This window comes from Oryzias latipes, chromosome 5, assembly GCF_002234675.1.
Source record: "Oryzias latipes chromosome 5, ASM223467v1".
In the NCBI taxonomy this organism is placed as follows: domain Eukaryota; kingdom Metazoa; phylum Chordata; class Actinopteri; order Beloniformes; family Adrianichthyidae; genus Oryzias; species Oryzias latipes.
The window spans coordinates 2,109,664-2,136,247 of NC_019863.2; the positions used below are offsets into that span (position 1 = coordinate 2,109,664).

Here is a 26,584-nt window from a genome sequence, read left to right on the forward strand (position 1 = left end):
GAACAGCAGAATGATGGTAAAAGGTTTGATCTACTGTCAGTTGTTATCAGAATAATCACATTCTGATCTGCTGTACAACCGTCTAGTTGCTGTTCTGAGACGACATTCTAAAGGGATAAAATTACATTTACATGTTTTGACTTAAAAAAAGGATTCTATATGGATTCTGTTTATATTTGATAGTAAAAGTATAAAATTTATGACGCATCAAAGTAATGAAAAACCTTTTAATTCAAGTAAATCTGTTTCAGTGGGAGGATCTTTTTGTCTTTTATTATGAAAGGAATTTTTATGTGCTGCTGTCCAGAAAACAAAGTTAAAATTGTTATGTATAGAAAATAAATAATAAAAATGTAATTATTATAAATATATTTCAAAGCTGCATTTTATAAATGAATGGCTTAATGGCCACAAAACTTAAAGTTGATTTTTCTCAACAGCGTATTGGCACTTTTTTGGGCTCGCTGTAAGAAACGGACAAAATGTTTCTTTTGGTGTTAAAGATTGCAGATCCCTGACCCAATACTAGCCGGATAGGCTCCAGCAACTCCTGATAGGGGCTAAAGAGGTTCTGAAGATGGATGTTTTTACCCTTTTTCCTAAAATATCATTGACATGAGCAAATGTAAGAAGTTAAACCTCACAGTGCAGTCTGCTCCTGAGAACAAACTTTAGCTTCAACTGTTTCCTCTAACTGACTGGAAAGCTCCATGCGGTTCCCAGTGTGCAGAGCAGTGGAGGAGGTGGTGGTTGTGTTAGTGGACCGTCGAGGGGTCCAAGTCAGAAGGAGGTCGGGCTTTCAGCTGTGAAGATTACACGGCTGATTTGAGGCAGAGTTAAGCTCTGATGGGACTTTCCAGAACCTTGAAGGCCTCAGCTGTGGATCAGAGGGTCACTTGGAACGAATGAGCTGATCCATCAAATTAGCCCTCATCTGTGTGAAAAAGTAAAAAACAAATGTGCAGAAAAACAAAAGGCAGACACGTTACACACATTAAAAAACTAAGATATTTCGGCTTTTAAAATGGAAATAGTTTAATATGTTTTTACAGTAAAAAATATCTTGAACCTTTATACATTTCAACGTTTTTCTTGCATTTTCCAACCAATACCAAGAGGAGGCGCTGCAGACCTGCCTGTCATGTCTGTATTGTGTTCTGTAAAAAGGAGAAGACATGAATCAGGAATAGTTTCTTAAGCAAACGTTTATCCCCCAGCAGATCATCAAACGCACCCATTGTGGTTTGATTTAGTCTTTCTGAGAGAAATGTGAATTAATCTGATTCATTTGAAACCAAAGATTTCGACTGTATATGTTCTGATCTTGATTTAAGGACACTGTAGATGTTTAGTTTGTAAATGTGAAACCATCCATCATGTGAGCAGAAGGATGAGGAACAGTTTCATCTCGAAAGCATCACAATATGACTAAAGTCAAGCAGGAATTTATGAACTTTTGTCTTTTAAAAAGCAAATAAATAAAAGTATTATTCACTTTTCTGAAAAGAATTTAAAAAAACGAAAAGACTAACATTTAAACTGGATTAGGTTTTCAGGTGAAGTTTATTTTTCTTTTTTTGTCTTCCAGGTGAAGTTTGGAGCCATGCGTAAAGTCGCCCCCTCCCAGTCTTTTGCGCACTGGCGCGCGGGGACAGGTTTATTATAATGAGGAGCCTGAAGGAGGAGGAGGAGGAAGAGGAGGAGAGGAGCTGAAGACCTTTCTTTTCTCCCTCAGTGGAGCAGCATTGCGCGGACGGAGCGGAGGTGCTGCTGTTGGAACTGCGTGCGTCCGCGTAAGAAGAGCCGCGTCCGGCCAAGGTTAGAGCGGGAGACCGGCGCGCGGGCTGGAGCATGGCTCTTCTGCAACAAAGGCAAAGTCGTGGGCGGAAAGTTTGAAGACATTCGGGGCAGCAACATGAGGAGCACACGGCGAAAGGAGACGCGCCTCCTCTGGCTCTGCTGGGACTGGTCGCTGGTGCTGTGGTGGTGCGAGCTGCTATCGCTGGTCCGGGGCTTCGCCGTTCACCTCAGTGAGGATGGAGCTGCAGGGGCCACGGTGGCCGGCGTGAAGCGGGGCTCTCTGTGTACTTTGGATCAGGTTCTCGCTCCCAGGTTCACTCGGCGCTTTCTGGACACGGACGCGGCGGCGGGCACCGTGTTCGTGTCGGGATCAATAAAGTGTCCCTCGCTGCCTTCAAACCCCTTCACTTTGTACACTGTGGCAGACTGCCGGGACTTGGACCTCAGACACCTCCTCACCTCTCAGTACGACGTGTATGTCCACGGCAGGAACTGCTCTCACACACGGAGGAGGAAAGCAGAGTGGGACGTGGAGGTGCTGAGTTTGTTCAGCAGCCACAGCGCAGAGTGCCTCCAGGCGCACTCGGCTGTGTTTCCAGTGGGGAGTCTGCTGCCAGCCCCCCTGCGCCGCTGCAAGGTCGCCAACAGCCGAGACTTTTACTTCTTCCAGGGAGGCTTGTTTGTGTCAGAGACTCTGTGCTGGAGGCAGGACAGCCTCCTGGAGCTGGACGTGCTCTGTGATGTTCTTAACGGAAATGGGCTGGAAGTTCTCACCGTTCACTGGAGAGTTGGACACAGTTCCTTTAACCAGGGCCGCCTGCAGAAGCTCCTGGAGAAGTCCGCTCTGTCTGAGTCTGGCATTCTGAGCAGAAGAAGGAGAAGCATCAACAGAAGCCCCCAGTTCCAACCTCCAATGTACCAAGTGTCTGTGGCTGAGAACCAACCTGCAGGAACCGCGGTGGTCCAGCTGAAAGCAGTGGACGTGGACGAGGGGGACGCAGGCAGGCTGGAGTATTTCATAGAGGCTCTCTTTGACAGCCGCTCCAACAATCTGTTCGCCGTCGACCCCGCCAGCGGAGCCGTCACGACGGTTGAGGTCCTGGACCGAGAAACGAAGGACACCCATGTGTTTCGTGTGACGGCGGTTGACCATGGCTCGCCCCGCCGTACAGCCATGGCAACCCTGACTGTAACTGTCAGCGACACCAATGACCACGACCCCGTGTTTGAGCAGCAAGACTACAAAGAGAGCATCAGGGAGAACTTAGAGATCGGCTATGAAGTTTTAACCGTGAGGGCCACTGATGGCGATGCACCTGCCAACGGTAACATCCTGTATCACATTCTGAACAGTAATGGCTCCAACGATGTTTTTGAGATAGACTCCAGGTCTGGTGTCATCCGCACTAAAGGTCTGGTGGACAGAGAAGAGCTGGAAGCCTATTTCCTGCTCGTCGAGGCAAACGATCAAGGTCGTGATCCCGGGCCACGGAGCGCCACGGCCACGGTTCATATCCTGGTGGAGGATGACAATGACAACGCCCCTCAGTTCAGCGAGAAGCGCTACGTGGTCCAAATTCCTGAGGATAAGACCCCAAACACTGAGATCCTTCAGCTCACGGCTACAGATAAGGACAGGGGGAGCAATGCGGTTGTTCATTTCAGCATCATGAGTGGAAACACCCGTGGACAGTTTTACATTGACGCTCAGACGGGTAAAATGGACCTCGTGAGCTACTTGGATTATGAAGCCAATAAGGAATACACCCTAAGGATCAGAGCTCAGGATGGGGGGCGCCCCCCTCTGTCCAACATCAGCGGCCTGGTCACAGTCCAGGTGCTGGACGTCAATGACAACGCCCCCATTTTTGTCAGCACTCCATTCCAGGCCACTGTGCTGGAAAACGTGCCGCTGGGTTATTCCATCATTCACATCCAAGCTGTAGATGCAGACTCTGGAGAAAACTCTAGGTTGGAGTATCAGCTGACAGAAACCACGCCACACTTCCCGTTTAGCATCAATAACAGCACCGGGTGGATCGTTGTGGCGGCAGAACTGGACAGAGAGAGTGTAGATTTTTACAATTTTGGCGTGGAGGCTCGCGATCATGGCTACCCTGTCATGTCCTCCTCTGCCAGCATCAGCATGACCATCCTAGACGTCAACGACAACAACCCAGAGTTCACTCAGAAGGCGTATTACATGAGACTCAACGAGGATGCGGCCGTGGGAACCAGTGTGGTGACGGTGTCCGCTGTAGACCAGGACATCAACAGCGTGGTGACCTATCAGATATCGAGTGGGAACACCCGTAACCGTTTCTCCATCACCAGCCAGAGTGGCGGTGGGCTCATTACACTGGCACTCCCGTTAGATTACAAGCTGGAACGGCAGTATGTGCTGACTGTCACTGCTAGTGACGGTACTCTGTTTGACACCGCTCAGGTGTATGTCAACGTCACAGACGCCAACACACACCGGCCCGTGTTTCAGAGCTCACATTACACGGTCAACATTAACGAAGACCGACCTCTGGGCACCACCGTGGTTGTGATAAGCGCCACAGATGAAGACATAGGAGAAAACGCACGAATCACATACTTCATGGACGACAATGTCCCCCAATTTGATATCGACTCTGACACAGGCGCCGTCACCACACAGATGGAGCTGGACTACGAGGACCAGCTTTCTTACACGCTAGCCATCACTGCTCGGGATAACGGTATCCCACAGAAGTCCGACACAACCTACTTAGAGATACTAGTCAATGATGTCAATGACAACTCCCCCCGCTTCCTCAGAGACCACTACGTGGGCTCAGTAATGGAAGACGTGCCGGTGTTCACCAGCGTGGTACAGGTGTCCGCCATAGACAGAGACTCTGGTCTCAATGGACGCGTTTTCTACACTTTCCAGGGCGGGGAGGACGGTGATGGGGACTTCATCATTGAGTCCACCTCGGGGATTGTGCGCACGCTGCGCAGACTGGACAGAGAAAATGTGCCTGTCTACAACCTTCAGGCGTTCGCTGTGGACAAAGGAGTTCCTGCTTTGAAAACCCCAGTGAACATTCATGTAACCATACTGGACGTGAATGACAACCCCCCCGTGTTTGAGAAGGATGAGTTTGACATCATGGTGGAGGAAAACAGCCCCATAGGCCTGGTGGTCGGCCACATCTCAGCCACAGACCCAGATGAAGGCAGCAACGCACAGATCATGTACCAGATAGTGGAGGGAAACATCCCGGAGGTGTTCATGCTAGACATCTTCTCTGGAGAACTGACTGCACTGATAGACCTGGACTATGAATCAAGGCCCGAGTACGTCATTGTGGTTCAGGCCACTTCTGCCCCGCTGGTCAGTCGAGCCACCGTGCACATCAAACTCGTGGACAAGAATGACAACCTGCCCATGCTTAAGAACTTCCAGATCATCTTCAACAATTACGTGACCGACAAGTCCAGCAGTTTTCCCACGGAAGTGATCGGACGCATCCCCGCCCACGACCCCGATGTGTCCGACCAGCTCCACTACAGCTTCGACGTGGGAAACGAGCTGAACCTGGTCCTCCTGAACCAAAGCACGGGGGAGATCCAGCTGAGCCAGGCCCTGAACAACAACCGGCCCCTGGAGGCCTCCATGAAGATCTCTGTGTCAGGTGAGATGCCCAGATAATTGCAGACTCCACCCAGTGAGTGAAGCCCAGTGCAGTAACGGGACACCAGGGTTAGTGAGGGAACTCTATCTCTGACATGTCCTCTGTGTTCAACCCTCACATCAGAACAACAGGAAGGAGGGAAAAATGTCTGCAATGAAATGGCTACAAGGTTCAAACATTTTAGTAGAATAAAAAAACGTAAAAGCTCCTATGGATGCTTAGTCTTATGAAAGAATGTGAAAGGAGAAAGAACAAATATTCTCACTGTGTCATTTCGTTTTTATTAGGTTATTACCACAGAGGACTCCTCAGTTTAAATGTTTTTATTTGTTTTTTCCTTTCTTTTGGAGCTTTAAATTTTGTGTGTCAACAAAACGTTGGAGCTTTCTTTACTGCTTAAATGTTATCATCTGGAGATGATCCTGTAGGGAGAGACATGATTGGTTGTGTGTTTGTGTGCGTTTCTGTGTTTGTGTGTGTGATGCTGCAAAAGGCTCGCTGCTGTAAATCTGTCGTTCCCCTGACCTTGGCTGTTTCTAAGACAACTTTGGGAGTTACGGAGAGATTAGAAATCCAGAAGAAAGGTGGAATTGGACAGGGAGAAGCAGAATTAAATCTCCTGAATCTAGTAAAGAGCCGTTTTGAAGGCTCTGACAGTAAAGACTTAGTGCCTGACAGGTTTAACCGCTGGATAGACGACGAGGTGACACGGTCTCTGAGCCTTGTTAGCGTCGTCATCATGGGTTGGAGTTGAGCTTAGTTTTCCCCCGGAGAACAATAGTGAGTTATTGATCGAGAAGCAGGCACTGCTGAGGGCAACAGCTGTGACTCCACCGAGGACCAATTAGAGGCCGTGTCCCCCCAACTCATCCGGCACCTGCTGGGGTTTCTGAGTCAGGACCCCTGAGTCAGGAGGTGGGTGGAGGACAGCAGGGTGGGAGCAGGTCCAACACTGTAAGTCATGTGAACAAGCTAGAAAAATCCGTTTTGGACGAGAAACCAAATGATCTGGAACCGGCTTTGTCAGTAGAAACGTTGGACTCGAAGAATGAAATTCTGCTCAAACAAATCAAAGTTTGGACGACAAAAACCTGAAGGAGATCTGAATAAATGCTGGGCTTACAGAGGTTGTTTATGTGGACATTTTTGGGAAAGAGTACCAAAAAATGGGATTTCTTCCTACCATTAATTGTCTTGTAGATTCTATAAATGTAAAAACCCGTCTAGTCGTAAGACTTCACAAAGGTGTTTTTTTCTCTGAAATGCTGACCATGTGGAGTTGCGTCTGCGTGCTGACGACACAATTTCACAGAGGAACATTATCAAGCTGTTAGGCAGGAGCTGTTGGAGGCGGCGGGGGGGAGGAAAAAGAGCCTCCCCCATAGATCTTACTGACCCCAATTTTCAGAGGTTGGTCTCTCCAGAGACCTCCGGGGACGTCTCTTTATCCTCGTCTTTGAGCCGGCGGCACATGAGAACTCTGTTAGGACGGACAGTTTCTGATGGACCTCTTTGAGCCATGAAGTCTGGTTTATAAACACTTAACAGTTTCTACAGAATGTTGAGTCAATTCAGGAGTAATATGTAAACAGAAAATCCCTGATTTATCATAAAAATGGTCAGAAATCCAACAATTTCCTTTTAACAGAAGCTTAAACTCAATTTTCGAGAATATATATCATATAGAGCTGGGTTGAAAAGAAGACGTCACGTTAATCCATAAAATCTAGAGATCAACTCGACCTTCAATTTCATTGAAGGGAAAATGTTTAATGTTAGTTTTTAATGTAAATCCATCCATTTATCAAAGAAAGTCCTACATTTCTTCAGTCTCAGTGGTGACAACAGTTTTTTCAGCCCAAGTAAATTGGTTTTGATCCAGAAACATGAACAAATTGATCTGTAATCATATTAAATCAACTCTAGACTTAGTGTCACCAAACAACAGGAACATGTAAACAGAACATGCTTGAAACTGGAATTCAGCTATTTACTCAAATGTCTGAATTTCTAAAATTGTATTCAAATTTATTTTTAAATTAAATGTACTTTTTTTTACCAATCATCTTGAGTTTATTGAACCCAAACGACAATTTCAGTCAAAAACATGGGGGTGAAAATAATAACACTAGGACTTCATGTGTTGCAGTTTTAAATCATGACTACAAAGTAGAAGAGAAAAGAATGGAATAGAATAGAATGGAATAGAATAGAAGAGATCCAAAAAGGGGGAATTACATTGTTACCATAGCTCTATTAAAAACAGCAAATAGATAGTAAACAACACTAAAAATACACATAGAGAATACAGATGGACAGTCATTTTTGTCCTGTGTCAATGGGGCGTTGTAGTCTTTGATGGAGGAAAGCAGAGTATGAACAGTTGAAATAAAAATCATTTCAGAAGCTGCCAAAAGGAACTCAAAGACTGGATGAAAGCAGGATGAAACATTTCAAAAATAGGCTTGTTAAAACTTCAACCAAAGCCCCGCGGCAGAACAAATAGATGGAGGGTAATTCCAACCAGTACTGTGGAGGTGGTCATAAATACATCAGCCCGTGTCCCCGCCCCCTCTGCCATAGCATAAAAATAACTTCCTGGATTATCATTTTTTCAGGCGGCTCTGTCTGTCGGCGCCCGCTGGGAGCGGAAAGGGCGCCGTAATCATTCAAAGCTGCACGGCCGCACTGTCACACGCTGCTTGCAGGGATTGGCTGCCTGTTGTGCGCCGTCAATTTGCTTGTGCATTAATGATGAAGAACAGCTATTAGTTAGCTTCTGATAAACAAAAAGAGGGATCTTCCTGACTCCACCTCGTTAATATCTGTTGATTTTAGATTCAGAAGCAGGCTTTTAAAAAGTCTCATTCATTTCTGTGTTTGTGATGGAAGTCTGGCCACATTGCAGGGACAGAAGCAGGTATTCAGGTGCAGGATTGGATGTTCTGCATCTCTATCCCCGGCTCTGTCAGGCTGCTGTTGACATATGCAGGAGCTCATCTACTGTTCCCAGACAAGCGTGAGCCTGCATAAGTAGATGTTTGCATTCAGCAGAGGTCTTTTCTTTCATCATGAAGCCTTTTATCATTTCATTTTTGCAGGAAGTAACACCAACCCCTGTCCTTTGCCTCTGAGAATTCTGCTTGTGCTTTGGTGTTTGACCTGTTTGTTGTGTAGTTTTTTTAATGGTTTGCTCATTCCCGAGTGTCACACACAGATTTGAATTCTTTTGCTAAAGCCTGTTCGAAAACACCGAACCACGAAACCTCCAGGACGCTTTGTCCTTGTTCAATCAGACGTTTGAGCCCCAGTCATGCCCTCTGTCTGAGTAGCGGGTCTGGAATTATCAGAAAACCACGCCTCAGTGACTAATGGCCACTGCTGGATTCAGCTCACACCACACTGCAGGGCCAGCAGCTTCTCAGGTGGACAGCAGGTGTTTTTGTCTTCATTCAGGAAGTGGAAAGCGGCTGCAGATCCGCCCACTGCTCTGCTGTCGGTGTTCAGTTCATGCCAGCAACCCAAACGGACTCCAGTCAGCGATGTTGGTTGCTTTTGAAGAAACGTTTTTCGTGACGGTCGCATGTTGAAGCTCAGGTCGACAATATTAGGACTGGAGGGGTGAACGTCTCACACCTGTGTTTGGTTGACCTTCACACTGCACTCCTGAGAGAGGTTCAGAGTCACAAAGCTGCTCGAAGGGGAGTCTAGTTCCATAAGTAAGAAAGAGAAAAAGAAAACTTGATAAAGAGTCCGAGTATCTCTAACGCTCTCTCTGTCATTTGATGGTTGTGTTTGTGGCCCTGCACAGACGGGCGACCTCTTTAAGGTGTAGCCTGCCTTCACTCAACAGCTGGGATAGGCTCCAGCCACCCTGTGACCCCAAAAGGGAAGTTCTGAAGATGGATGCATGTATTAATGCAATAATCCCACCACACTTTGATATGAAAGGTTAATATTATTATAATATTAATATGTTTTAGAACTGAAAATTGATCTGTGTTCAAATGGAAATCAAATGAACTTGTGAATTAGAAGTGGAATTTGAAGCAGTGTGGTTGGATATGTGCGTGTGTAGGTGCCAACGCGGGCTGCACGTTGGCGCAGCAGTCAGCGCTCTTGCCTCACAGCAAGAAGGCCCCCGGTTCAAGTCCCGGCTGGGGGAACTGAACCAGAACATCAATGGGGGACCTTTCTGTGTGGAGTTTGCATGTTCTCCCCGTGCATGCGTGTGTTCTCTCCGGGGTCTCCGGCTTCCTCCCACTGTCCAAAAACATTCATAGGTCAATTGGTTATTCTAAATTGTCCCTAGGTGTGAGTGTGAGTGTGCATGGGTGTGTGATTGCGGCATAAACAGACTGGCAACCTGTCCAGGGCGTCCCCTGCCTTCGCCCACAAGTGGCAGGGATAGGCTCCAGCAGCTCTGTGACCCCGAAAGGGACAAAACGGCAGAAGATGAATGGTTGAATACGTTGACTCAGTTATGGAGCAAACAGCTCAATGTAAGAATAATGTTGGAGCCTCTGGTCAGTCTCAGACCAGATTACTCTGTGAACCATTTCACAGCGGGGAAACATTTACGACACGCTGCTGAGAAATCTGGATTTCTCTTTTTACCGTATTGCAGCAATGATTTGGTTGGGTTGTGTAACGGTTATAGGCTTGTGTAACGGTTAATGGGAGAGGAATTGTGCATTATCAGAAATGATCAGTAATTTGTGCGTTTATTTATGATAATGCACACTTTGACGGCCATTCTCCCCCTTTACCCTGGTCACCTGTAAACTAAATAAATATTCAACCAGCTTTAGGTACTTTATTCTTGTTATTTTTTCGGTTTGGATCTTTTTTGTCACAAGAAAATGCAGTATTTGTTGCTTGGTGCGCCCAACGGACTGTTGTTACATTACCATGAGAACGCACCCCTTAACCAGCTTAGCCGGCGCCGACTTCGACTGCAGCGGCAAAGGAAAGCCGAATCTATTCTGATGGTCACGATGGGTTAAATAAAACATCAGTTCAGAGAGAAAGTTTTTGTCCAGACGATGAAGATAAAGTTTGTTTTAAAGAAGCCAGCGCAGTAATACAGAACATTTAAGATAGGTGACCGGAACTACTTTTTTAGGCGTGCATTATGTAAGGGTTAATGGCTGATAAAGTGGTTTTATTTTTTTATTTTTTTAGAACTTTTGAAAGATGACATACTGTACATGTTCACATGAATAGAAAAAAACAAAAAAAAATGAAGAAAATAATAAAATACAAGTAGAAATGTGGTCTACAATACTAGCGAATGTCAGACATCATGTGGTCTTCAATGAAAATGGACAGTTTTCTGGCATTTTCAGCAATTTAAAATATAAACAGATGTATTTATGAAATGTATTAAATAAGGGTTTGATTTTTAAAAATCTGCTCATGTGAATGAAACATTTTCCAGATAGTAATAGAGTATTAAACGCCAAATCGAATAATTTATCACCAGAAACTACTCCAAGCAATACAATGTGTTTTTGTAATTGAATAGGAAAAGGAAAAATCCTCCCATAAACTGTTAACATATATCCATTCAAAAAACAGATGATCAAGTGTTTCTATAGTGTTATCGCAGACAGAAGTGTGCATTATCAGAATCAGATAATGCACACTTCAGAGGCCATATAATGATCGCTTACAAAAGAAATAAATATTCAGCCAGTTTTTAGTACTTTATTCGGTTTGGATTGCTTTTTTCACAAAAAACGGATTTATTTGTTGCGTGGTGCGGCGGGTTGTCATTGTCTTTTTTAGGCGTGCATCATCACTTTTTTAAGGAACATCCCAGCCAATCAGAATGGAGTATTCACCCGGTATAAGCAGGCAGAGGAGGTTAGGGTTAGCAGACGACTTCTCTCTTGTGTGATGATTTCCCTCAGAGATCCGCCTGGATTTCTGTGTTTGAGGCTGAAAAAAAGGTTCCGTTTTTTCTTCAGAGAGTTCAAAGCCTCGGCTTGAAGAACTGATCCAACTTGATTCCTGCTTTCATTTTTTCTGCATGGCGTTAGTCACGCTTGCAAAGTGGCGTGGAATTTGTTGCGGCGCTGCTCCGCCGCATCACCTATCACCTCCGTCCTGTTTCTCTTTCCCGCTCTTTGTCTGCCCGTCACTTTCTCCCATTTTTCCTCTAACTGCTTAGGTCTATGGCTCTCACCCCCGACAACCTCCCATCATTTCCAGCCCCTCCATTCTCCCTCTTTATCCCCCCGCCGTCCCTCTGTGTCCCCCCCACCCTCCTTTGACTGTCGCCCCCCCTCCACCTCTGCAGTGAAAGGAAGAATGCCTAAGAGAAATGCTTTATTAGGCACACAGTTGTCATGGTGAACCCAGCAATGCCTGAGAAATTTCTTGTGGGTGGGGACGGGGGGGTGGGGGGTAAGGCCTCCATTGTGTGGTGGGGATGGGGTGGGGGGCTGCAAACTGTTCTAAAGTGCAACTGTCCCTTTGCCCTTCTTTCCACTGAAGCATGTAGGCCTTCTGTGGACCCGCCGGGCTGCCGGTCCGCCGCTGCTTTGACTCTAGTCAGACTTTAACAGGACAGTCAGCAGACAAACGGGTCCAAGCGTAAACTCTGAGCTGAGGTTTACTTTACAGGCTCTCCGTTCTGAAAGCACAAGTGAGCTTAAAGATGGGGGCAATACATCAGTGTCGTCGTTAAACCCTTTGATTTTTGACTCCAGTGGACTCAAAGGGCATCCGGTTTCTCCAACGTCCTCCGGCGGGCCTCCATCTGCCCTGAGGAGGGGTTGAGGTGCGGACGATGACATCATGCTTGGGGTTAGGGTCGGGACGCTGCATATATCTTCACGTCGCCTCATTCTTGCCCCACAAAACAATGGACGATGGCTTTGTCTTGACCCCCCCCCCCCCACACACACACACACACACACACAATCACCCCACCCACAGCGTCTGTGTCCTCTTGTTTCCCCCTGGGGCTGCGATCTTTAAAGGACTTTCTCGATCCCGGCCCTCACGCCCCCGTTTAAAGTTGAGCCTGCTTTTGTTTCTGTGAATTAATGACAGAATTAGTGATGTTCAGATCAAGGATTCAAACCCCCGACATGTAACCCAGCAGTGAGGGTCTGCGGCTGATGGTTCTGGTCCATTTCAGAGGTTAACGGATTCAGGTTGAGGTTGTTAAAGTCATCCATTATGGATTTGGAACTCTGCTGGGCTCTTACTGCTGTGTAAAATCTTGATCATTTTACCTTTAAGGGCCAGTTTACAAACATTTTTTTTTTAATTACGACTTTTAAGTCTTGAATTTACAAGAAAAAGTCATAGATGAACGAGGAAAAAACACCAAACTTGTCTGTTTAGCTTGAAGATAACAGATGTGGAGCCTTTTGTGAAGCTTTATTTCCGGAAAGGTTTCAAAAACAAAGAAATTCTGAACCTTTGCCGATTTAAAATCAGATTATAGTCAGTGTAGCCGTCTTTCCGGGGTTCAGTGTCACTAAAGCGGAGTTTCATTTGTAAAATAAGGAGCTCAGAGACACGTTTGGGTGTAGAGGACTGCTGCAGCCTTTATTCTCCTTTTCATTCACATTCCCTGAAGTTCATTTGTCTCATTACGTCATGAACCTGTCATCCGAACATCAATGCGGAAGTAAACAGTGTTCCATATGCCTCCTCCTCCATGAAACGTTCTGTTTCAGCATAAAACAATAAAGAGGAATGAAAACGTTGAACGTACCAAAAATTGCTCCTCCTGCGTTCACTTGCTGCTCTGTTTGCTCACTACTTTGATCTCATAAATTTATGAAAAAAAACTCGTAAATTTGCGATTTTTAAATCTCGTAATTTTACTTATTCATTTTTTTTGTGTCGTGTCATCTATCAGATAGACGTGAAACAAAAACCTAATTTACTTCCATCAGTTGTTTGATTGGAGTCAGAAGCTGCGTTTAGATGGACAAAAGTCATCGGAAAGAACGCCTGATCGGAAGAAAAGTGCGCCGTGTAAACACGCCGTTCGGAACAGTCTGCCCTGATCAGACCTGTTTGGATCAAAATGTCTTTTTTGGAGATAGGAGGTAGGTGGTTATGCTGATTGTTGATCCTATCGTTGTGCATGGAAACGGTTCATTCCGATCGTGGGTCTTACGTCATGCATAGAAGGTGTTTCGCTCCAGAGAAGGCAGTGGCGCGCAAACAGGATCGCCCTCTGCGGTCCGCCCTCCACCCCCCCCCCCCTTCCCTCCTTGGAGAAGGAGGAAAGGGGGGGGGGGACTGGGGAGGAGCGCTTCGTGCCTCCTGATGTCTGGACCCTGCGCGTTCCGGGTGCGGCTGCCGGTGGATGCAGTGAACCGTGCAGAGCAGCTGGACTTATAGCTTTGTGTTTGAGTCTCCCGGTAGAACCGTGTCTCTGAGCAGAGCTCGGACCGCCAGTTTGGAGCAGCTGCAGATTTCAGCATTTCCCGCATGGATTTTATGTTCATCAAAGGCTAAATGTAGTTAGTGTGTGTTAGCCCTCTCCTAACACTGGCTTCTTCCAGCTCCGTTCTTCCACACAAAAAAGCACTGACCACACGGATTAAATATAAAATGATGAGCGAACAGGCGCTTCATAATATCATAACATTAATAAAAGCACGTTTAGAAGATCGTCTAGGATATTACAGAGCTGCCAGATATCTATGTATGTGGCATCTAGGTTTGTTCGGGACTCATTTCGGGAGTTCGGGACTCATTTCCTCTTCCGGTATTTCAAACACTACTGCGAATGCCCAAATGATTTATTCTGACTGAAAGTGTGACCATATGAACGTTTGTTATAATCGGATAAAGTTATTCTGATCCCATGTACACGGCTGAATTCTAATCCGATCTTTGATCCGATCAAAACATTTTGCACATGTAACCGCGGCTACTTTGACCAGAATGGTTTCAAAGCCTGAACAGCAGCAGCACAGATTCACCGTCCTTCCTGATCCCAGCATCCCTCAGTCCCTCACCAACAACCACACAAACCTAACATTTGCCCTGACGGCCTACTTTTAGAGCTGTGACAGGAAACCAAGGTGGCATTGGTACCACCACCTAATGGTTACCAGTCAAATAAACTGTTGCAGGAAACACTGAGGATTCAGAGGTAAAGTCTGATTGATTTTGATTTATAGGTTGATTCTTGTCTCAAAAGCTTTTTTCAGGATTTAAACTCCCCAGATTTTTCTTCTCCCTTGGTTTACAAGAGGAAACTTGGCCATGCAGCTTTACTGTGTATTACATTCGTTTCTTCAAGACTCCTTTCACTGACTCTTGTTGTTCTAGCCCTCGTGCTATCTTGTGGGGCCCACGTTGGGAGTGGGGTCATCTGGACCCCACAAGATAGCACGAGGGCTGGTGAAGAAAATCAGTGGCCAAGAGAAGTCCTTTTAGAACAAATCTCTCCTTGCATGGGTTAATACATTAGTCACACCTGCCCTTACAGGTGGAAGCGGCAAACCTGTACGAGACACACAGGTGTCCTGCACCAAATATCAACGCCGTAGATCACCAAGTTGACAAGTTGTAGCAAAAACCTATGGCACGCGTCAGGGTAAGTGAGGGTGAAGTAGATGAGACGCAGGTACATCATATGGATTTTTCCTTTTTTCAACCCCCCTAAACCCTGTGCACCGTGCAAGGAGCCCATTAGTGCTGGTCACGTGCACTAATGTGCAGCCTGACTGTTAGAAATTAGACAATCAGAGGGTAGTTTGTGCGGACATCCAACTTTAAATCACTTGTATGAACTTTTCAGTGAATTATAAGGTTAATTCCTCATTATAAACAACCCCAAAGAGGTATCTTGATCCATTCACACATTTCTGAGTATTCTTCTACAGACCTGCTCTCTGAGCACCAGCTCCTCCCAACAAACAACATCGAGCGGCTTCTCACATTGTCATGTCACAAAGTGAGGAAGAGTCTGCACTGGCAGGCTAAAACACACGCACCAGTTGTGTCTGAATTCCCACCCAAACTACTAAAAAACTATATGGTCCGGCACAATGTAGTGCCCTGAATTTTAAAAGCGATTCCCCACGCTCACTTCTTTAATATTTTTTTTAAACAGCGGATATGACGTCATCGATTTCATTAAGTTAAAATCGAATTGATATGAGCGTTTTGTGACGATTACTTACACTGTCTTCCGAAGATAAAAACGTTGATGATCTATTTAAAAAAATACATTTAAATATATTTTTGTGTCAAAAATTGTTCCAACGCAATGCATTGTGGTCTATATTCACCGATCTAGTGAGCATCGATGCACACTGGTTTTCCGTAGAGACTTCTGGGAAATTTCTAGGGCACTGGATTTTGGAATTGTAGATTAGACAGCACTGGAAAATGGCGAACGCACTATAGAGTGCACTATGTAGGGGTTAGGGTGGGAATTCGGACACAGCCACCCTTTTGATCGGCTAAACCTTTTCTTTTATGTGCACAATATGCACATCCATCTTTGTAAAAGTCTGTTTCGTGGGTGAAACGCAGACACGCTGCTGAGGCCCACTAAATTGATGTCATGAAATGGGCGGGACCCACACAGAGAGAAAGGCGGAGCCTCATAGATCGAGTCGTCTTCCTTCCGGGTAGGAAAATGAACTCACAGAAATATATATATATTTCATTTAAAAAAGGGTGCTTTTGTGTCCCACGGGTGTAATATGTTATCATTTATATGGAGATACTTTACTCTGAAAGGCCTTTAAAGACTGAAAAAGTGTGCAGCATAAATATAGATTATTAATTAAAACACTAAACAGGAAGTCTATTTTCAATCCAGTAGATCTCAAATGAACTGTAATTTCATTAAAAGCCTGAAATGGACTATAATTAGTTTAGTGATGAGACTGCTTGGGTTCATCTGTGATTGACGGTTGAAGGATCTGACTGACAGGAAGAGCAGACGTCCTGCTCTAAACCGTCTGCCTCGTAGAGGACATGTTCGTTCCAAAGGCTTCATGCTCTCGTTTGACACTTTATTTTTCTTTTTATTGAGACCCATTCACAGTTATTGATGAGACTGAAGGCTGTGTGTGGTTTAGAACATCAGGCGGCGACACAGAGGGCGTCAGCTCAGTGTTTTCCTCTTCCTCACAGCAGCTGTTTCTTCATGAGATGAAGATGCTTTCACAGTTTTTGGCCACTGACTAAAACAGTGAGAGGAATCGTGTCCTTTCTTTTTATTTAAACACATATCCTGATGTAAGATTTCTGATGTTTTTCCTGTTTTGAGGTGGGAGAAGCTCTGAGCTGTTATCTGCAGGAAGAGGATTTGGTGCATCACAGGAGAATAGAGCAAACACCTACATGAAAGTCCTTTCAGTGAGACGGGAAAGCACTGCTTTTAGTTAGAAAACTATTGTTTTTACTAAACAAATGGTCAAGCTTGACTTCTACAGCTGCATGTTGGCGCAGTGGTCAGCGTTCTTGCTTCACAACAAGGAGGCTCTGGTTCCAATCCCAGCTGGGACCTGTTTGTGAGGGTTTTCTCTGGGGATAACTTTTTTTGTTTATCCATTTTTTTTTCCATCAAAATTGGCCCCCAGTCTAAAAGTCGAGTTCCTAATTAGGGTCTCCGCTACAAAAACTTTGAGAAGCCCCAGGTGAGGGAGGCACTGGTGGGGGTGTATCCCGCCTTTGCTCATTGGGGGCCAGGACAGGCACTGGCAACCCCATGAACCCAGAGGGAACACAGCAACTTAGGAAGATGGATGGACGGAGAACTCCACCATCCAAAAATCTGTCCTTTGATTTGACAACAAAATCTGCATCATTTGAGCAGAATTTGCAGTAGAGTCATTTGAAGTCCCACTCTGATCATCTTCTGATCTGTTGTAAAACCGTTTTCAGAGGTCTGTTAACCCTTGTGCTATCTTAGATGACCCCCCCCTTACATTGACGTGTTCTCCCTACCATGACAAAGGTGGATAAAGGTGGAAAGATTTCATGTAATCCATGGACACCAGTGAAGATCACAAATCATTGAAGAAAAAGGTTCAGAGCACTGTCTAGTGGGTCTAGATGACCCAACTCTCAACGTTAAAGTGCCTAGGATAACACAAGGGTTAATCATGATTGTGCCGTTTTTAGCCAACATTTAAAAACCTGAGTCGTTTTCTAGGACATAGTTTCTGCAGAGCGGCAGGAGTTCATTAGAAATTCACCTGTGAATTGTTGGTGGACCTATTGATGCAGAGTTGACCCACCCCCACTTCCCCTTACTCATCTGTTACATGCTCTCCTGCTAGCTTACAGCCCCTCACACCCCCAACCTAACATGAAATGGCGAGCAATGTCGTTGAACCATTCGACTAGTCCTTTGACTAGTGCTGACGTCACATTATGTGATTGGCTGTCCGTTGGTCCGATGACGTCAGATAGTGATTGGTCTGGACAAATGACTACACTACCATAAAGAAGATGTTAGGCGGTCCGTTGTAAATAAACAGGGCTGTGGCAAAATCTCTCTATAAACATTACAAAGAATAATGTCAGACACAACTTAAGAGGGAAAATAACTTTAGGTTACAAAAAGAAAAATGAAATGAAAATATGTAGAGCCTGAGCAGATCTCCACGCTACGTAGATTGTCCAAGTGGGGCCACCGTAGTGCAGTGCTTCTCAAATAGTGGGGAGCGTAGTAGTAGCGGTTTTAGGCACCGGCAATATGGGCAATTTCCCGGGATGCAGATTTAACGGGGGGTGGTGACAGTGGCTCAGTGCTTGGAAAAAATATCTGCGCCACTGTTTGTTTCCTATTATCTGTTCTATCACAGAGTTTGTAACAGCCTGAAACTGTGAACTGCCGTCCCTGCAGCTGCTGTCTGTGAGAATGAAAGGGGAGGGGTAGTGGGCTCAGGCTGTGTTGTGGAACGGCGCACGGAGCACAGCACCAAAACGGCATGCGGTGGATCATCAGCACAATGTTTTTATCTATTTCTTCAGACTAAAAACGTTAAATATATTGGTGCTGCTGTGTAAATGTTTTTAGATCAATTTACATTTAATATTATTTATTGATTGAATTATTTTTCTCAGCATCAAATGGTTCAGTTGGTCAAAATGTTTCTAGTTTAAATAAGGAATGACAGATTTTTTTATTTCAGGCACTTTAAGCTTCTTTTCTGTTTTAGACTAGAACAGAGTTTCTGTGGTGAAATAAAGTTAATATTTGTTGAAAGTGGATTTATATTGATTTTTTTCTTTTGTTAAAGTTAGAAGATAGAATTTCAGGTATACTTACACAATTTTTATGGATGCTGATCTTATTTATAGTCACCGCGGTGAGTGGTGGTGGTGGGGGAGGGGAGGACGCCAAACATTTTCTTTTTCCTAGGGGGGGCCTTGCAAAAATAATTGAGAAGCACTGTCATAGTGTGACGTTGTCCTCAGTCGAAAGGACCCCGAACGGTTATTGCAGGCCGAATGGTTACAGTACCTACACCGTAGCTGTCCAGCCCTCCAGTTTGGATCCAGACTCCAGCTCAGAAGAGGAAAACAAAGAGGTTCATGGATCTGTTTCCTGCATCAGAATGGAGCAGAGCAGGAAGCTCGTGGTTTGCTCTAGTTGCTTCTACATCCCACCTACAAGCCTTTGCTAACGGGATTTTTCCATCCTAAAAACAGCAAAAGCACATTCTTCCTCAGTGTGTCTGTAAGGATGCAAATACCATTGTGATGATCATGAATGTCAGTAGAGGGTCTGCATGCTAATGATGCTGAAAGGGGTTTTCCTTTGAGATGGAAACCTCTGTGGTATCAGCTGGGGAGCATCCATGGGATGTCCAGCAGGAGCAGAGCAGCATTGTCTGCACGGCAGTGGAGGTGTGCTAATAAGGACGAATGGCCTCCGTCTGGCTCTGTCAGCTGTCCTGCAGCACAGATAAATGAGGGGGGGTTGCTCTGGGTGGAAGTCCTCAGCCTGACATTGAGCCGCAGAGGCAGATTTACCACAGATTCCACAAAAACGGTTGTTCTCGTGTTTACCTGCAGGTGATCTTTTCCCTCCTCTCTTTTTAAGCCCATCTGATCCTCACAACGTCAACCCTACAATTTTTGACCAAACCGCACATTAGCGGGACAAAGAGGAACCAGCGAGCGCTGAAGCTTGTCTGAGGATTCTTCCTCCTGCTCAGATTCACAAACGGGGACATCTGATGAGTAGGAGTGAGAACAAGCTGTCTGTTCCCTCCTCCCAGGGTTGCTTTTCTGTTGAACACAAGCTTTTGCTGTTCAGGGACTGTTTCCTTTTCCAACAATAGACTCCCCAGTCTGGAGGAGGAGGCAAAGAGATGGAGCTTCATGTCCTCGTTCTGACTTCATGGTAATGATGCTTCAGTGAGGGTTTCGGATACTCGCTTTGAGCTCAGAGCATGCAGAACATAAAAGCCTTCGCTGCACGTTAATGTTTAACACTGAGAGCAGGAATGTGAGTTACAAACACAAAAGCAGGTGAAGAAACACTTTGAGAAGCTGAAATGCCCTGACAAGACAGGAATGTGAGGCAACAACACGGGAAAACATTAACAAACAGGAGCCAATGATTAACTGGAAGCTGCTAATAATAATTTGGTTTCAGGAATAGCAGCTGAACGCCTCAGAACGGTTGAACTTGTAGGAGAAGAAAAGGCAGAAACATTTCCAGAAACAGAAGATTCAGAGAACCGGTTTCTGGTGAAAGAAACTCTGAAACCCAAAGACGAAAATGGATGGAGGACATATTGAAAGAAAATGAAGGTTAAAACTACATTTCTGAGAATATTTTGGTTCAAATCTTTGTGAATCAGGAGCAGATGAAAAGATGCTGCTGGGAGAAGCTAGTAAGTGTGACGTACAAACTGGCGTGCCACGAGCTTCCTGCTCTGCTCCATTCTGATGCAGACAAACAGACTCTGTTTTTCTCGTCTGACCTGGATTCTGGATCCAAACTGCACGGCAGACTAACTGCCAAATTGCTCGCCAAATTTTTTGCTACGCTAATGTTAGCTTGGCGTTGTGAGGGGCCAGTGGGAGAGGGTGTAAACAAGTGGATGATGGGAAGTAGTGACGATCTCATGACCGACAGTCCCGCCCACACCTGAAATTCTGATTGCTGCTCTGCAGAAACTATCCTAGAAAGCAACAATTTTTTTTTTTAATTTAGGCTAAAAACGTCATTAATGACCACTGGGAAGCTTTTAACACATCAACACTACAGTACAAGTATTAGTTTGGATGCTTTTGTCCTTGAGCGTGTCATGATGTGAACTCTGAGGTGGCGTGACCTGCTGGCGGCGGGCAGATACCCGGCGGAGGCCGTTACACACAGCGTGGGGGTGGGTGGGGAGAAGAAGAAGGGTGTCAGCCGTTGCTGGTGAGGAATGGGGGAGATTTGGAGGGAGAACCCCCCTCCCCACCCCCTTCACCTCTCGGCTGCTCCGTTCAGACGAGCATCTTCTGCATCTGCAGCACAAACCCAGACTCTGCGTTTTACGCCACAGATGGACTTTAACGAAGGAGGCCTCCCATAAGCTTGATCTAATAGTTGAAATATGGAGGGGCAGGGGGGGCTGCTGGCTCAAACACCCCAAACGGTGTCCGAGTTAATCCCCGTCATTAGTGGGAGGAGGAGGGGATTCAGTCTTTGTCCCTATAGGTCGGTTCCTGAGTGTCTCCACCCACCAGCCAGTTTCAGCGAACACGTCAAATGAGTTTCTGTGTGAGGGAAAGAGGTCCTGAACTGACGGACAGGCATGCGGTTTGCCCCGCCGCTTCACATCAGGGGCATTTAGGTTTTATTCCTGATGGTCCGTGTTAACACCCCCCCTGCCCCGCCTCCACCCCGGTGGTTAACTGCTCTGGAAACCTTTTTTTGGAGTGTTCCTCTCAGCCTGTGAAGCTCCTTCACTGGGAGAAACGGCTAGAACTTCATGAATAAAGACGGTGGTGATGAGCTGCAGGGTGGTGTAGTGGTTAGCGCTCTCAGCACACAGTGAGAAGGCTCTGGTTCAAATCCCAGCTGGCTTCTTTTTGTGTGGAGTTGTGCCTTTGCGGCTTTCCGCCCACAGTCTAAGAACACACTTCACAGGTTAATTGGTGATTTTAAAAGTTGCCCCCCCCCCCCCCCCCCCGCCCTGGTTTTAATGTGAGTGTCTGTGGGGCTGTTGGTGTCTGTGGGGCCCTGTGATGGTCTGGAGAGCCTTGCTTTTACGTGGAGGTACTTGTTATAGGCTCCAGCAACATTATCTAAAGAATTTCTGTGAAAGTCCTCAATCTGAGGGATTTTCATTTAAATTCATGACATTGTGGTGCAGTGAAAGATCACAATACAACTAAAAAAGTGGTCTCGGAAGTTTTTCATCATAACAGACATCCAACCTTTACTTTTACACCACAGAAGGGTTCTTTTTTCAATCTCATACAATTAAGAAGAAAGAAAAATTTAAAAAACAAAACATCAGGTCTTCTTTAACACATCATAGGAACAGAAGATAGACCTGCTGGCTTAGAAAACTTTGAATTGTTTAGCACCAATATTCACCTCACAAAAGCTGTATTCAGCTTCTATGCTCCACAGATCTGGAACAGACTTCTAGAAGGCCTCAGATCAGCTGAAACACTCGGTTTACTTCAATCCAGGTCACAGATGTAACCTTCCATTAGTTTGTTTTTCTAAGCTTGATTTAAATTCAGTTCTTTTTAACTTTCTTTAAATCTTATTTTAATGATCACACCTTTACTATTTTGTTTGACTGTTTGTGTAATGTTTTATGTGAATCACCTAGAATTGTCTTTGTACATGAACAAAATGATTTTATAGTTTCCGTTAAGCTGTTTGGTGAATTTGATCACTTTGAAGACTGGAATGCAGCAGAACAGAAAGAGAGACGAGAATCTAAGACGATGCGACACGAGGAGGAACTGAACTTTTTAGACTGTGGACTTTATGACTGGACAAAAGCACCGGGAAGAGCTGAATTTTTCCTCTGAAATGATGCTTCGTTTAACGTATCACGATGTCTAGAATGTACCACTTTCCTCCGCCGGTGCGGGCTCTGTAGCTGTTACCATGACAACGCCTCACACTACGTTTTAAATGTGCAGCTTTTGTGAAAAACGGTTTAAAAAAGAAAAAAGAAAAAAAAGAATCAAATGCTAATAGTTTACCGTGACTGTGGCATGAGCAGGATAGGGCGCTTGGAGGTGTCCGTTGTTATAAATGAAATGACTCCACAGGAGCGTCGTTCAATAGTTTATGATAATGCACATTTCATCATCAATAATAGGTGTAGATTAAAAATGACACTAACTCCATAAAAAATAAAATTGACAAATTTTCTGTTATTAATTAATTGCAATCAACACTTTGACACCCTAATGATGGTGTTAGCACAGCTTGTATAACTTTGACCATCCGGCACCCGTCCAGAGCTAGGTATAAGCTCAACGATGGGACCCCTCCTCCTTCATGCACCCTGCTCCTCTGAAGTCCTGCTTTTCAGAGAACTGGGACCGCCTCCAAACACTGAGGCGGAGCCAAAGCTGCAGTTGGGATTCGCACAAACGTTTCCAAGAGCGGACACTGTTTCTGAATCCCCACAGAGAAACTGTCAGACGGACATTTTCCAGAAGCGGCTCTTCTCACAGCTGCTGCTTGACGGTCATCTCCTGTTTTACCTTTTCTGCAATTAGAGGGAGCTCATGGCTTGCCTTTTGTTCAAAGTACAGCAGTCAAACACAGCTGAGATACAGCAGAACTATCTGCTAGATGTGGACACCAGCTCAGGTCAGGTAAACATGTGGTGTCAGCAGCTCCTTCAGAAACGGTTTGGCTCTGAGACTGTGCAGCAGCGTGCTCCCACTGTTTGGTTCAGTCAGAGACCGAAATAAATCATCTCGTCTACATTTTCAGTTGCTGTTGCTTATATTTCTGCAGAATCAGCACCAGCCAGAGTTGTCGTCTGTGTGTGTTTTGTCTGAGCTGCTTCAGGCAGTCAGCAGATTCTGTCCTCAGTGAGGAGCTCCCTCTAGCAGTAATGTTTAATTACATTTGAAATGTGTGGAAGGAGGATGATAGATAGATGATAGAAGATGACTTTATTAATCCCACAATGGGGAAATTTCATATATCTGTGTCAGCAAAAAACGACATTCAGAAATAATCGATATAACATTAAAAAAGGACATAAAAAATGAAATTCATATTAAATTATTAAGAATATTAAATTATCAAAAATTATAATTACAATTATTATTGAAATTATTATCAAAAATGAGATTCATAATAAATAAATATTAAATACTACTACTAATAATAATAACAATAATAAAAATAAAATATATACAAAAAATATGTGGTCAACTGCAACTGCTCGATTCCTTGCTCGATGCAGTTGTCATTTTTTTTTTTTTTTTAATTGTACAAATTGTAAAAACAGCAACAACTGCAACAAAAGTAAAATGAATCAATGAATCAATAACTAAAAGAAAGAAAAAAATGTGAAGGTGTTAACGAGGAAAAAACGCTGCAGATGGAAGGTAAACCTTCACCTCACGTGCTGCTCTGAGTTCCTGTAGGGCGAATCAGACAGCGCTCCAGTTCCACACTTATGCCATATATAAGACGCACCAAACTATTATGCCACGTACAGTACAGGGCATGTGACGGTATACAGTGATAGGAGGAGGTGGTGGAGGACTCAATCCAAGTGTGGACACCAACTGTTAGACGTGAACTGATTTATTATGTCCAGACAGGTAGACTGGCAAAGAGAGGGGGCTTTCTGGAAGATTTTTAGTAGATCTTTGATACAACTAAATGTTGGAAGCCAAAGACTGTTACCACAAGGTGAAGAATAATCTGGAGCCGGCTGGAGATCCTCCTCAGGAATAAACAGTGTCCTTGATGGCCGGCAGGTGTGGAGGTGCTGATTGTGGGAATGAGCAGCAGGTGAAATGCCCCTGGAGGAGGCATGTGCAACAGAAACACACACTGATGCTCACTCCGGATCCAAGCGCATGTACTCACGGTTTTTCCCAACAACATTGGGAGTGGGGTCATCTGGACCCCACAAGACAGCACAAGGGATATAAAATACTCTGGATTATAAGACGCACTGTGGATTTTGGAGAAAAAAATCAATAAATTAAAGCTTATAAGTGCAGTTTATAGTGCGGAACATACTGTGCTGACGTGATAATAGCATTAAGGCAGCAGAAACCAGCACAAAGTGGTGAAGAATGAAATAAAAGAGTTTTTGATGTCTGAATGGCCTCTGCAGTTTTCTGAAGAGTATAATAGTCAGAAACAGTTTTTTCCAAACCATAAACTCATCCAAAGCGTGTACGTCAGCAGATTCGCCCCCTTCTGAAGCTGTTGGGGCTGTGAAGTGGAAATCCACTCTCTCCACGCCGATGTCTCCGCTCCGGCCTCTTTGACGCGGCGAGCAGCCGGTGCACGCACGGCTGTGTGACGATGCTCAGCGGCGAAGGCACGCTCTTTGCTCGCCCTCGTTATCCACATGCCCCCCTCCCCATCATGACACACATCTGCTGCCTCAGAGGCAGTTCATGGAGGAAAGGCAGCGTTGAACGTCGGAGAGCGCTGTTTATGTGCATCTCAGTGTTGTTACTGCGTTTCCCCCCAGGCTCAGTCAGGAAGAGCTGCTGGGACCGGATCCGAGTCTGCAGAGGGTTCCTGCTCCACTTTGAGAGAACCTAAACTGCTGAATAAGAAAATAATTTCCTGAGGCGGCTGGTGAATGAGGAACGTCACACGTTTGCTCTAGAGGTTCAAATGGACTTTTATTGTGAAAATCAGTGGCTAATTAGAGTCTAAAAACATCATTTCTGAATCATCCTAAATGTTGGAGACTTTCAGCTTTTGTTGAAAGTCACAGAGGATTCTGGTTCTGGATCCGTTTCAAATGTTCAGAGAAAATACCACCTGCTTTGCCTGAACTAACTACAGCATTGAGTTTCTGCGTCTACGCGCCAGCACAAACCTTCACTGTGCTCAGTTCTGTCCCTACAGTCCTTGCAAACCTCCAGTTGGTCACATGTGTGAAGGGAAGCTTTCACAAGTAACTTCACAACAATCTGGACACGTTTTCCAGGCTGGCATGAGTCAAATTTAACCCATCCATTTTCAGGATTTCTTAATCTCATTCAGGGTCGCTGGGTTGCTGGAGCCTATCCCAGCCACTGTTGGGTGAAGAGGAGGTACCCCCTGAACAGGTCACTGGTCTGTCACAGGGCCACACATGCCCACCTAGGGGCAATTTAGAGATACCAGAAAAAACCTACTGTGGGTTGGCTGGAGAAAACCAACACATGCACAAAGAGAACATGCAACCTGCACACAGGAAGGTCCCGCTGGGTTTGAACCACCAAGAGAGCTAACCACTACACCACCCTGCCACCCACACTAGCAGCATTTTCATCAGAGCTCTGCCACAAACTGAACTGTGAGCTTCAATCCTGAACAGATTCTGAGCTTCTGCTCCTGGAAAGCTTACAGGAAACACAAGGTGTGTTTGTTTGTGTGTGCGTTTTTGTGCGTGTGGCCATCTAATCTCAGGATGTGTGGGAATAATTGTAGCCCCCAGTGATAAACAAACAGCTCATCAGAAGGGCTTAATCGTAGAAATGGCTTTTTCTTTCTCTCGCTGAGTCTCAACTACATTGATCTGCTGATTTTTCCTCACTTGACTCAAGTTACTGACTTTGATTCGACCAAATCGGCTTCATGAAGCGGAATCAGACGCTTCATACGTAGCAAAACTGCCGTCCAGCTCCATGAAGGATGCAGACCTCTTCCCAGATGAGCTGACTTTACTTTACTTCTGCAGGTTTTTACAGTAAAAACTGAGTCTTCAAGTCCAAAAAAAACTTGTTTTGGGAAAATTTTCTCATTTTCTGACTTGCAAGAAAAATAATCTTAGTTTTTCAACAGAAAAATAATCTTAGTTTCAGAAAACGTGACTAGAATCTTCCTCTTAAAAGAAAAATTCTTGGTAAAACTATTTTCCCACCCTGCTGGCTGATTTTTAGCTTATTTCAAAAAAGTTTTTTGAAATTAGAAAGAATCTTTGACTCATTTTGCA

The 26,584-nt window shown here is 45.0% G+C and overlaps 1 protein-coding gene and 1 long non-coding RNA gene across 2 annotated transcripts in view; one reads left to right on the top strand and one right to left on the bottom strand.

Annotated features, from left to right (window-relative positions):
• Window positions 1–408: 408 nt before the first annotated feature.
• LOC110015089 lies at window positions 409–2,838 on the bottom strand. The gene is made up of 4 exons (XR_002290154.2): window positions 2,745–2,838; window positions 2,575–2,662; window positions 1,070–1,157; window positions 409–934 (listed from the first exon to the last, which is right to left on the bottom strand). It is a non-coding gene; the product is annotated as an uncharacterized LOC110015089 (long non-coding RNA).
• The window catches only part of celsr2 (cadherin EGF LAG seven-pass G-type receptor 2), an 89,396-nt gene continuing 64,349 nt past the window's right edge, over window positions 1,538–26,584 (top strand). Inside the window, exon 1 of the mRNA XM_023954719.1 lies at window positions 1,538–5,465. Within this exon, the coding sequence (XP_023810487.1) occupies window positions 1,916–5,465 (3,550 nt within the window). The 5' untranslated portion in view covers window positions 1,538–1,915. The remainder of the gene's footprint in view (window positions 5,466–26,584) is intronic.